Raw genomic sequence first — 13,445 nt, 5'->3', positions numbered from 1 at the left:
TAACAATGTTAGAATAAAAAATAAAAACACAAGGCTTACATTTACATTTAAGTCATTTAGCAGACGCTCTTATCCAGAGCGACTTACAAGTACATACATTCATACTTTTTTTTTGTACTGGTCTCTCTCTCCATCTGTCTCTCGTCTGCAGATATGTTTTGATGTGAGAGGATGCCAACCCCTAGTCCCATCATCGCCACCTCACCCTCTTTTAAGATCACCTTTGGGCCAACTAGAGACACTGTTATGTAATTGTGATGAACTGAGAGAATATTTATGTAGCACTGTGATTCGTTAATCATGTGCTGCCTTCCCTGCTCCTATGTGCTTACCTCTTTCCCTTTCTGTCTTTTACACCTCTCTCTCCACCTCCTCTTTCTTCCTCTGTTTTTATAATGCACAACAGATGTGCATTGAAGTACAGATTGAACTTGTATTTATAACACTTGGATAATGAGCTTTTCAATAAAGCGTTTCACATTCTCTACTGGTTGAAATGAAGTGTAATGTGATGAAATACTCCACCTATCCTGTGTTTATCAGATCAATGCAGATGAAGGGCATTAGATGTTGAGATGAACCGGTGTTGGAGTATTTACATGATGCATAGGAAGTGTAGTGTACTGTTTTTTAACATTATGTTTCTGTATATATGAATTAACTAGTTAAATCCTGTTTCTAGTCTATTAGTTACAATGTGTAACCATTGATGTCCCAGGACCAAGATTGATAAACACTGTTGAAGTGTATAATTGTAATACAAACATGCAGACACAGTGTCATTCAAAGACTGGAATTTGATACTCCTGGTATTGGATATGACTGAATAATCATCTCAAAGACATTCATACCTAAACTGCACCTTTATTTGCCAAGGTAGAGTACATGATCAGTGAATATATTAAATGTACAGGCTACAATGTGGGGATCTCATGCATGGTAATAACTACATGTATACAATAACGACTTGCATTCTTGGCACAACATGATATTATATTCTACTCAATCCATAGGCTTCATTAATGTCATTCAGGCTGTTTTGAAGTTGATACAACTGGCTATGATAGCTGAGGTTCATAGCTAGGTTCTGAACTAATATGTATACCAAACGTTTGGGTCCATACACAGATCGTCTAGATAGCTAGCTACACATCCATGGGTATACAGGGATTTTAATAATCCACTGCACAATAAGCAAGAACACAGCTAGCTATGTTATTTCATATATCTGCATGGTAAATATCAGCAAGGCAAGCTTACAGAATTGTACATTCAATTTGCAGTAAATTCTTCAGCTAGCTAGATTCTATACATCCACTGTTTCCCAAAACGACAGCCTGGTTTGCTGGTTGTTTCAGGAGTCCCTAAAACAACCAGAATTACAATTTTGTACTCATGTCACAACACCCATAAAGCTAGCTGGCTAATGTTAGCTAGTCAGCTAGCTGGCTAAATCACGATTTTCGTAAATGAACTATGATTAAAAAAAATGCATAATCGTTTGTCTCTACATGAACAAACATTCCTGTCAACTGTACATGTTTTTTGCATGATTAGTTATGACGTTATAATCCCTTACATTTGCTTCCATCCTAGTATTTCTGTCCGCCATCTTTGATGCAGTTCAGTTCTGTGCAGGGGTACCCCTCTCTTCTGGTATTTCTGTCCGCCATCTTTGATTCAGTTCTGTGTAGGCGTACCCCTCTCTCCTAGTATTTCTGTCCACCATCTTTGATCCAGTTCAGTTCTGTGTAGTGGTACCCCTCTCTCGAAGTATTTCTTTCAGGGATCTTTGCTGAAGAAAGTCTAACAGTCACTAGTGAAGCAGCAGCCTCCCCCGGCCCTAGTGCCGGCCCGGTAAGAAGTTTAAGATGCGATGAAACGGTTGACAAAAAAAAGAAATCACAGAAAAAATATATTGACTGATATTGATTTATTTAGGGGGGGGGGGGGCTAATTAACATTTTAGTTCTAGTGACGTCCCTGACTCCTATCCTTTAACTTTTTGTCTGAAAATAAAATATACGTTTTTCTTAACTGCGTTACCCACTCCAGTCAGCAGATGGCGGTCTGCGACTTTAAGGCAATGCTGCTACTGTGACGTATAATCTAGTGGACGGAACGCTTCTTTCAACAGCAGCAACAGACAGTCAGCAACCTCGGTAGCTTGCTAGCCAAAATAGCCGATCCAATAAAGCTCTTCAGACGCTTTAGTGTATATTAGCCACTGTGTTTTAAACCCTCGTCTGTCGTCTAGTTAGTTGTCGATTTAATTTCATATTTACGGTGTTGTAGTTATTAGTCAGTTAGCGGGCTGGTTAAGTTAGCATTAGCCTAGCTAACATCCCCGACCATGCGGTCACTAAGCTACTCTCCTAAAGAAGAGGAGATCTGCTGGACGAAGAAAGAGGTTATGTGGCTAAACATTGTCGTGAAAGAGGAGGAAGAGGATGTCAAAATACAAAAACAGGTAGACGGTGAGGCTGTTACAGTGAAAGAAGAGAAAGACGTTTCAGTGAAAGAAGAGGAAGATGCGTTCAGAGTGAAAGAGGAGGAGGATGTTACAGTGAAAGAGGAGGAGAAAGAGGAAGATTCTGTTTTTGGAGTGAAAGAGGAGGAGGGGGAGATGACTGTCACATTGGAGGAAGGGGAGGATGAAGATGAGGAAACTGGATATCTGGGCTCGGTTTCCCAAAGGCATGTTAAGGCATACAATGGCTCTAACGATGAACGGGCCCTGATTAACACTAGTAAGTACTGTCTTAAAAACAAAGGCACAAACTCTGCAGTTGTTGAACTGATGTGTGCTTTTATAGGGGACATATGCAATTGCTACATCCTTATTGTGAGTTTTTGCAATTCTTCAGGAAATGGGCGTGGCTTTAACGTTTTCAGATTTGAAGAAAATGGGGGAAAATATGGTGCCGAAGTCCAACGAGAGAGCGGATACAAATGAACTGCTTTAAATAATCATGACAAATGTTGAGCAATGTAATGAAGTAATGATTTTTCAAATAAGTTACCTTACACGTTATATGACTATTGTTGTTCACTTGACAATCTAAAGACAAATGTCAAATAATGAACATTCATTACAGAAGTCATTGTTTGTACATCATGGCTACACATCACCTTTTACAGTGGATTTCTGCTGTTGTGGGCCTTACCATCTGTCTGACTTGTTGTTCACACAGGAGAGAGACGTGACTATCGTGGATCCTATGGGGAGCCTCAACAACCTCATGATGCTGAGGAGGCAGAGAAGAGTCTCTCCACATCGAAACACCAGCAGAGAACCACAGGGAAGAAATCTCATTGCTGCTCTGACTGTGGGAAAGGTTGCACATCTTCATCAGAACTTAAAATACACCAGAGAACACACACAGGAGAGAAACCTTATAGCTGTGATCAATGTGGGATGAGTTTTACTACATCAAGCCATCTGATTCGACACCAGAGATCACACACAGGAGAGAAACCTTATAGCTGTGATCAATGTGAGAAGAGTTTTACTACATCTTGCTATCTGACTGTACACCAGAGAACACACACAGGAGAGAAGCCTTATATCTGTGATCAATGTGGGAAGAGTTTTCCTACATCTAGCCAGCTGAGTTCACACCAGAGAATACACACAGGAGAGAAACCTTATAGCTGTGATCAATGTGGGAAGAGTTTTACTACATCAAGCCAGCTGACTTCACACCAGAGAACACACACAGGAGAGAAACCTCATAGCTGTGATCAATGTGGTAAGAGATACTCTGATAAAAGATCTCTGATCAAACATCAGAAAATACATACATGAAGAAGTTGTTTCATGATATCAATGAAATAATGTCACAATGTAGAATGTTTTAACATTGTAGTAGGAGTATTTTAATGATGTTCTACCTTGTACTTTGCCCTGTTCAATTGATTGCAGTATGATATGTATATTAGCCTCAGGGGGAAATCCAGGCTCTGAATTGAAAGAGTATTATTTAACAAAAAGTGACTAACAAAAAAAGAGCTGTGTTACACTTACTGCGTTGGTGACCCACTTTAATCAAAATGCAGCACTTCAAAATGTAGCTAGCTGTTTTCTACAAGTTGAAAAAGCTGCTTGTTTAAAACAATACATGTAAGATGATAATTGTTGCAGATGTTTGTGTATATACACACATGAAAGCAGTATAATAAATTGATCTATAATCAATTTTATTAACAATCTGACAAAACTCCAGTATTTCTTGACAACATTCAAGTGCTAATTGTCTTTAGTCCACTACTGAAGAAGCATGACTCAAATCACCTCATATTTCAAACATTCAGCCTGACAAAATATACATCTTTTATTTATTTACAAGGACAATACTATCCCATTTTGGAAACGTTACATGGACAATACTATCCCATTTTGGAAACGTTACATGGACAATACTATCCCATTTTGGAAACGTTACATGGACAATACTATCCCATTTTGGAAACGTTACATGGACAATACTATCCCATTTTGGAAACGTTACATGGACAATACTATCCCAGTTTGGAAACGTTACATGGACAATACTGTCCCATTTTGGAAACGTTACATGGACAATACTGTCCCATTTTGGAAACGTTACATGTACAATACTATCCCATTTTGGTAACGTTACATGGACAATACTATCCCATTTTGGAAACGTTACATGGACAATACTATCCCATTTTGGTAACGTTACATGGACAATACTATCCCATTTTGGAAACGTTACATGGACAATACTATCCCATTTTGGAAACGGTACATGTACAATACTGTCCCATTTTGGAAACGTTACATGGACAATACTATCCCATTTTGGAAACGGTACATGTACAATACTGTCCCATTTTGGAAACGTTGCATGTACAATACTGTCCCATTTTGGAAACGTTACATGGACAATACTATCCCATTTTGGAAACGTTACATGGACAATACTATCCCATTTTGGAAACGGTACATGGACAATACTATCCCATTTAGGAAACGTTACATGGACAATACTATCCCAGTTTGGAAACGTTGCATGGACAATACCGTCCCATTTTGGAGACGTTACATGTCCACCCCCTTTTGGAGGGAAATTAATATCTTAGATGGTAGCTGTAGATGGGATTCAAATGCATAATGGTATTAATACAGTGTCTAGACTACCTCTTTTGTATAAAGGCCCTTCAGAATCCAAACACAGTATTGCCACGCAGCAAAATGTTGCGTATAATCTTTCAAGTCAGCCTGATAAAATATTGAACAATTTGTGTACAAAGATATCTTGAAATGTGATATTAGGCCTGTATGGCAGTACTGTTACTGTATGGCAGTACTGTTACTGTATGGCAGTACTGTATTGGCTAGTGCTTTCTCCAATATGTTCTTCTATTTTACTTTCAATTGTATGTCGATGCCATTTATCTTTCAATATTTATTTAATATATATATATATGTTTTAATGCTTGTAAGACTATTCTTTGACACATTTTCTCTTCCTTTGAAATTCTTATAGGACAGAACATGGACACAATGCAATTGGGATCAAGAAGAAGGTACAGATCTGTTGTAGGACAGCTGCATTTGAAGTGTACATTTAACCTACATAGCAGTCAATACAAACTGACATCTATTAGCATACAAATGTGTGCAAATGATCTTTTCAGATCTTCTCAGAAATGAATCAAGTCCATGGAATGGATATAGACAAAAAGATAATTCAAGGACTATCAGAGGTAGAGAGGCAAGGCAGGGGTGAGGACATCATCCTGCTATTTTGACAGTCCCTGAAGGACAATACAGAAGAGGGATTTGCTCTTATTCCTTCCCTTTCTCTAATGTATTTTCATAAAATTAGCAAGTGTAGTAAGATCGTTTCTTTACTTTACTAGGACTCGAGAGCACAGCAGTGATTCTGCTCTTGCCCAACCTCTTCAATGAGGACCCGAGTGGCCTTTATGTCCGTGACAAGGTATGCCTATGCACCAATCATCTGTTTCTTCATAAACATAGGTGTGCATGCTGATATAAAACTACAGCTGAACATTTGTTATGTTCTTTGTTTATTGTATGTGTATTAATCTTTTCTTACTTTTGTTGACACAGATTTCACCGCTCCTCACTCCTTTACTGCACATCGGCGGAAATCCATTTCACCATGAGAGTGAAATCCCGCTGGCCTTTGATGGGGAGAACATCCACGCCCTCGAGGACGTCCCCATGGGACATGGGGCTCTGCTAGGGCTGTATTTTAAAATTTATGTTCTAAAGTTACTGTGTTCTGGGGATAAGAGAAGTTGGGGTGAAGTTACCAGGGCCGGTCATAAAGATGGCAAACTTCCTAACATAACTAAGTGGATACGATATACACACTAAAGCTGAAAAATCTGTATTTAGCATCAAGTCTACAATATTGTTAGTTTACCTATGATTTATTTTTAATGTATGTTGTTTTTATTGTACATCATTATTTTAGATTTTTTAAATGTCATGAAAAGCACTATACAAAGTAAATGTATTATTTATTATGGTCTGACATGTCTGCAGAAATGTTGCAATTTTGTCATGTGTTTTTTTTTTGTAAATTGTTTTGTAAATATTAATTCACATTTGTGGCGTCACTAAATAAACAATTAATTATTTAAATCAATATTGTTATTATTATTCCCCCCCCCCCCAAAAAAATAGAATGGAGGGTGGACAGGGATTTTTTTTTTATTAAAATATGTTTTTGTAATGCAGGGAGGGTGGACAGGGAGTTCAAAAATGAACCCCAAAAGATTATTTGAGGAACCATTATAAGGGGTTCTTCAAATAACTTATAGGGGTTTCCCACAAAAGGTTCTTCAAATAACTTTTAGGGGTTCCCCCCCAGTTTCAATTTGAAGAACCCCTACTTTTTATAGTGTATATTGATGAAAGTCACCTTGTCCGAGAGACATTTACATAGTTATACACAGCCCAATTTGGGATGACTATTTTGGGGCGAAATAGCGGCCACAACAGACAGACCTGATATGGCCCATAATTCAACGTCCTTGGACGTCACGTGCTGACTGGGTATGACCAAAGTTATTCTGTTTAGCTGCACTTTGTAGTACATTTTTACACTATAATAAATGTTTCTGATGCCGCATCGCCCGTTTTCAAAGGGAGCCGTTGGTTTTTAGAGGCAGTCGCTTTTTGTCTGAAAGTATTTTCTCAACTGCGATACCAACTCCAGTCAGCAGATGGCGATGTGCGTCTTTCAGGTGAATCTGCCACTGTGACGTATAATCTAGTGGACGGGACACTTCTTCAACATCAACAGCTAGTCAGCCACCTTGGTTCACTAACTTTATGGAAAAAGGTTTATTCAATAAATCTAGCAACTCCTCCCATACTGGGAAAATACAGGAATACACACTCAGAGCCTCCTGACTGGGCCCTGTTTACACCTCCACACAGGAATACACACTCAGAGCCTCCTGACTGGGCCCTGTTTACACCTCCACACAGGAATACACACTCAGAGCCTCCTGACTGGGCCCTGTTTACACCTCCACACAGGAATACACACTCAGAGCCTCCTGACTGGGCCCTGTTTACACCTCCACACAGGAATACACACTCAGAGCCTCCTGACTGGGCCCTGTTTACACCTCCAAGGTGCCTCCCTCACACAGGAATACACACTACGAGGCTTTTCTAAAAACTACATTTTGCGTGTTTCGCTCACCTCTTTTTTAAAACTAGGTTTGAGATGTGGTATCCACTCGGCTCGCTGCCTCTCAGATCAAAGGTGGGTCCATCTGCTCCATTCCCAAAGTGTGGTCTCACAGAGATCCCAAGTTTGAGGGATCCCTGGTGCCCCATTTACCCAGGTCGTCAGGATCGGTCACCAAGTGAAGATTAACATCCCCATCGCCAAATGTGGTTTATTTCTTTAATATCATTCATATCAAATGAGGAAACAAACTTATCACACAAGTCAGAGTTTAATGTAAATATTTATTCACTTATTAATAAGGGAGCAGGTCAACACAACGCGAATCAATTGAGTGCTCTACGATAACGATGGCTGGTCAACAAATCACCCCCAGATGATTTGTTGAGAGCCACGATACAAAAGTACAAAGGTCTTTACAGCCAAGATAAACCCCTTTCAACCTACATGACCAACAACAGATGCATAGAACAGGTCACAAGGTTAAGATTTGTATGAAAGATACTAATAATTCTCAGCAGACAGTATCTGCTGTAAAAACAGTACTCTTTGTGTAGAGACCAGGGTCTGGCCCTGGGGTCGTCTCTCCCTGGTACCATATAGAACAGAAACATTAACTCATAATCTGGAATGCGGTCTCTTTAGGTTTTATCACCCAAAAGACATTGTAAATCTCCTGTCAGTGTTATCTCCCAGAGGCCCATCCTCAGTAGAACACAGACACAATAGTTCTAAGAACCCTCTATTCTGTTGCATAAAACAACCATTTGATCCAATAAAAGTATTATAACATAATGTTGCAGTTTTGCTCTGAGTGTCCACTGAAAGTTGACTAGTAACAACAACTGGGACATAAAAGACACCCACCATGAGACCCACTAAATCTGCCCAAGATGAGGCAAACAAAAGAAAAACCCACAACTAACTTAAAGACAGGACGCAAACCAAAAAGGTGGAGCAACTAAAGGTGTTGACTCTCCACATCTATCAAGACAACTGAAGCACTGGGTCAGACACTCTTAAATAGAACCTGGACCAGCTCAGGTGAAACACCTTCCCACTAACGAGATGGACAAGCCAAAGCCTGTAACACCTTCCCCCTTTTAGACAACAAATACATCCTATATTTTTGTTGGACATGTTTGCTTGATTACTCACCCCCAACAGAAAACTTCCATTTCACATAATCAACTACAATGCTTCTACAATATAAACATGGTGGCCTGCTGGAGGTCATTTTGCAGGGCTCTGGCAGTGCTCCTCCTTGCACAAAGGCGGAGGTAGTGGTCCTGCTGCTGGGTTGTTGCCCTCCTACGGCCTCCTCCACGTCTCCTGATGTACTGGCCTGTCTCCTGGTAGCGCCTCCATGCTCTGGACACTACGCTGACAGACACAGCAAACCTTCTTGCCACAGCTCGCATTGATGTGCCATCCTGGATGAGCTGCAATACCTGAGCCACTTGTGTGGGTTGTAGACTCCGTCTCATACTACCACTAGAGTGAAAGCACCGCCAGCATTCAAAAGTGACCAAAACATCAGCCAGGAAGCATAGGAACTGAGAAGTGGTCTGTGGTCACCACCTGCAGAATCACTCCTTTATTGGGGGTGTCTTGCTAATTGCCTATAATTTCCACCTTTTGTCTATTCCATTTGCACAACAGCATGTGAAATTTATTGTCAATCAGTGTTGCTTCCTAAGTGGACAGTTTGATTTCACAGAAGTGTGATTGACTTGGAGTTACATTGTGTTGTTTAAGTGTTCCCTTTATTTTTTTGAGCAGTGTATAAGGCTTCTCTCCTGTGTGTGTTCTCTGGTGTGAAGTCAGCTGGCTAGATGTAGGAAAACTCTTCTCACAATGATTACAACTATAAGGCTTCTCTCCTGTGTGTGTTCTCTGGTGTCGAATCAGATAGCTTGATGTATTAAAACTCATCTCACATTGATCACAGCTATAAGGTTTCTCTCCTGTGTGTGTTCTCTGGTGTGAAGTCAGCTGGCTAGATGTAGTAAAACTCATCCCACATTGATCACAGATATAAGGCTTCTCTCCTGTGTGTATTCTCTGGTGTGAAGTCAGAGAGCTAGATGTAGTAAAACTCTTCCCACATTGATTACAGCTATAAGATTTCTCTCCTGTGTGTGTTCTCTGGTGTATTTTAAGTTCTGATGAAGATGTGCAACCTTTCCCACAGTCAGAGCAGCAATGAGATTTCTTCCATGTGGGTCTCCACTGGTGTTTCTTGAGGTGTTTCGACGTGGAGAGACTCTTCTCTGCCTCGTCAGCATCATGAGGTAGTTGAGGCTCCCCAGAGGATCCACGATAGTCACGTCTCTTTCCTGTGTGAACAACAAGTCAGACAGGTGGTTTAAGGCCCACAACAGCAGAAATCCACTGTAAAATGTGATGTGTAGCCATGATGTTGTACAAACAATGACGTCTGTAATGAATGTTCATTATTTGACATTTGTCTTAAGATTGTCAAGTGAACAACAATAGTCATATAACGTGTAAGGTAACTTATTTGAAAAGTCATTACTTCATTACATTGCTCAACATTTGTCATAATTATTTAAAGCAGTTCATTTGTATCCGCTCTCTCGTTGGACTTCGGCTGCATATTTTCCACCATTTTCTTCAAATCTGAAAACGTTGAAGCCACGCTCATTTTCTGAAGAATTGCTTTATGTGCCCTAAAGTACTGCGTGTTTACATCATATTTTGGCGAATTTAGTACGACATCCGGGAACTTTTGGCATACTAACTATATCATACTATGACCAATAAGCAGACTATATACTCTATTAACATCACAAATAGTGCAGTTAGTATGAGTATTCTAACACAGCTCAGGACTCTGGGCAGCCATTTTGTTTGTTTAAAAACTAGGTTGCCCCTTTAAAAAAAGCCACACAACAATCAATCAACCAATCTGCAGTTCAACCCATAACAAAGCTGTAATTCCACCACTGTTTTGGTAATAAGATGATGGGGCTGGAGAAATGTAACTGGTCTCAAATTCATAGACAGACCTATGGATGAAAGGACTGACCATCCATGATATCAACATTATAGTTTTAACCATGTTGAGGCTATACAGTGTTGATTTACATTGTTTCTAAACATTGGAGTACATTATTTTTATTTTGGGTTCTGGTGGGGCAAACAGTTGAACTAAGCTCATGAGGCATGTGTTATATTCTTCAAGAATCAATGGCTATAAATATATAATATATATATATACACATACATACATATAGATATATATAAATACATTTAAAAGTCAAAATATGGATGTAGCAATTGCAGATTTCCGCTTTAACACCACACATCAGTTCAACAACAACAGAGTTTGTGCTTCTGTTAAGACAGTACTTACGTTCATCGTCAGTCTCTTCTTTCACTGAAACTTCGTCATCCTCTTTCACTCTGAACGCGTCTTCCTCTTCTTTAACTGAAACGGCTTTCTCTTCTTCTTTCACGGTAACAGCCTCACTCTCTACTTGTTTTTGTATTGTAATAGGCTCCTTTTCCTCCTCCTCTTTCGCGACAGCTTCTTTCTCCATCCAGCAGACCTCCTCTTCTTCAGCAGGAACGGGGTTAAGTTTGAGACTGGAGCTATGAGGCATGTTCTGAAGTCGCTAAGCGGTATAATTCAAAGCAGTGTCACTTTATCAGCAGCACGTGATCAATGACGTCTGAAGAATAATTTCGTCGAACACCTGATTGGTTTGGTATTGGGCTCGTTCGACATTGCAGCCGACATTGCAGGTGGCTGCTGACTGACTAATTTACAAATCACCTTACATCATAAATAACTACTCATTATTATTTATAAATCAGTCAGCCAGTCACCGTTTACCCACAACGCAGCATGGATTTGATGCTCTCGAACTCGGCCAGTGGTTTAATATATGACATCATGGCTTCGCTGCTACGGCGTGTGACTTCATCTATAAAATGTGGCTGTTCTAAATTCTGTGTCGCTCAAAGCCTTGAGTAATGAACCTATTTTTTGACACAATTGGCTGTAAAGCATCAATGCTTCAGGAAGCTATATTTCCCCATCACTACTTTTCAGCATGTTTTCTGTGAATTAGACTATGGGAGTTTTGTAACTTTTTCTCCGGTAGTTGGTCTCGCTGACCATAACCGTGCTGGTTGGCTACGCTGGTTAGGCTAATAGCTAGATGGCTAAATAGCTAATGTTAGCTGGCTGGCTAAGATAACTGCATGTAGCTAATGTTAGCTGGCTGGCTAAGATAACAGCATATAGCTAATGTTAGCTGGCTGGCTAAGATAACTGCATATAGCTAATGTTAGCTGGCTGGCTAAGATAACTGCATATAGCTAACATTCTTTGATATTTGGTTAGATGGCGTTATGTATTTCCAAAACGTTGGTCATGAGTTCAAATGATTGGTTTAATTTGAAGTTCTACATTTGAAGTTATTTCTGTTGGAGTATACATAATAGGGAATAGGCTGGTCCTCCATATTACATCACACCTGACTTTGGCATTCTTCTGAATTCTGATTGGTTTAATGTAATAACTCCAAAAATAAAACAGTGAGGTGTAACTTTGCAATGGGACTTAAAACATATTTTGGGAAAAATATTTCATTTGATCGTTTATAAACTTTACCATAACTTAACTATTTTATTACTCTCTGTCACTCACTTTCAATTTTTAGATAATAAAGCATTTGACCTTTCCACTGCGTTAACAATGGAGGATTGGTTGATTTCCAGTTGAAGTATTTAAGATGATTGATGAGAAAAGTATCGTCCAACCATCCGGTAACTTGTTTCATGCGCATCAAAGGTGAGGGTGAATTTCAGAAGTTCACTGCTTGTATTGATGAAGGAGTGGAATCGATGAAGTTCCTCTGCTGTCCCCTGGAATAGAAGGAACACGTCATCAATGAAGACTTTTACCGAGCCTGATGAGCTGCTAGAATGGATTGTTAGGGCTGACAATCACATTCTTCTCTAACAACCCCACATACAGATTGGCAGAATTAGATGCTATTTGTTAAACTACAAGGACCATAATGACCACCTACTTGTCTTGTCTGTGTTTCTTTTACACCTGCTACGTAAAAGAGACCGAAGAATGTGTAACAGTATAGCTTCCATCCCTCTCCTCGCCCCTACCTGGGCTCGAACCAGGGACTCTGCACACATCAACAACTGCCTCCCACGAAACATCGTTACCATCGCTATTAGTGCGCACCCCGCTAACTAGCTAGCCATTTCACATCGGTTACAATAGCACAATGGTCAATGCTATCTGGGATTCTTGGGACATCCCTACCCTGAACCCTAACCTTAACCCCTAACTTAACCATTTTAAATGCCAACTTCAATGGGCTAGGGACGTCCCAAGGATGTATCTCTACCTGAAAATACATGATCTAAGTGATTGATAGTTGGTATTCAGCAGTCATAAAGCCTTATTTACTTTAATGAACTACTAAAATAGTGATTTTGTCCGACAGCAGCTCTACACTTTATTGACGGACTGATCCATTCATCCTTCCATCCCTCCTCAGCCTTCCTCTCCTCTGAAGACCCAGTGAGGGTGGAGCTCAGTCAGAGAGCTGTTGAGGGACTGGTTAGGAAGAACACTTCTACAGCCAGAGAGGTGAGAGGTCACACATGGTTTAGATGGTAAATATTTATGTCCCCTTAGCGGTTAATCACATTAGCAAAAGGGAATATGTTCCATCTATGTTT

General features: G+C 39.9%; 1 protein-coding gene across 7 annotated transcripts in view; it reads left to right on the top strand.

The window, feature by feature from the left end:
• LOC129847193 (zinc finger protein 436-like) overlaps positions 1–6,646 on the top strand; it is a 48,127-nt gene extending 41,481 nt beyond the window's left edge. For 5 of the 7 annotated variants that reach the window (XM_055915009.1, XM_055915008.1, XM_055915007.1 and 2 more), the window contains 3 exons: positions 152–2,750; positions 3,195–3,752; positions 5,517–5,880. In XM_055915009.1, the coding sequence (XP_055770984.1) occupies positions 2,354–2,750; positions 3,195–3,752; positions 5,517–5,683 (1,122 nt within the window). In that variant the 5' untranslated portion in view covers positions 152–2,353 and the 3' untranslated portion in view covers positions 5,684–5,880. The other 2 variants (XM_055915011.1, XM_055915013.1) reach the window with 2 other exon arrangements.
• Positions 6,647–13,445: the final 6,799 nt, after the last annotated feature.

Source organism: Salvelinus fontinalis, unplaced genomic scaffold (assembly GCF_029448725.1).
Source record: "Salvelinus fontinalis isolate EN_2023a unplaced genomic scaffold, ASM2944872v1 scaffold_0754, whole genome shotgun sequence".
Classification (NCBI taxonomy): domain Eukaryota; kingdom Metazoa; phylum Chordata; class Actinopteri; order Salmoniformes; family Salmonidae; genus Salvelinus; species Salvelinus fontinalis.
Note: the sequence above shows the minus strand (reverse complement) of the source record. Positions and strands in the feature narration are given on the sequence as shown.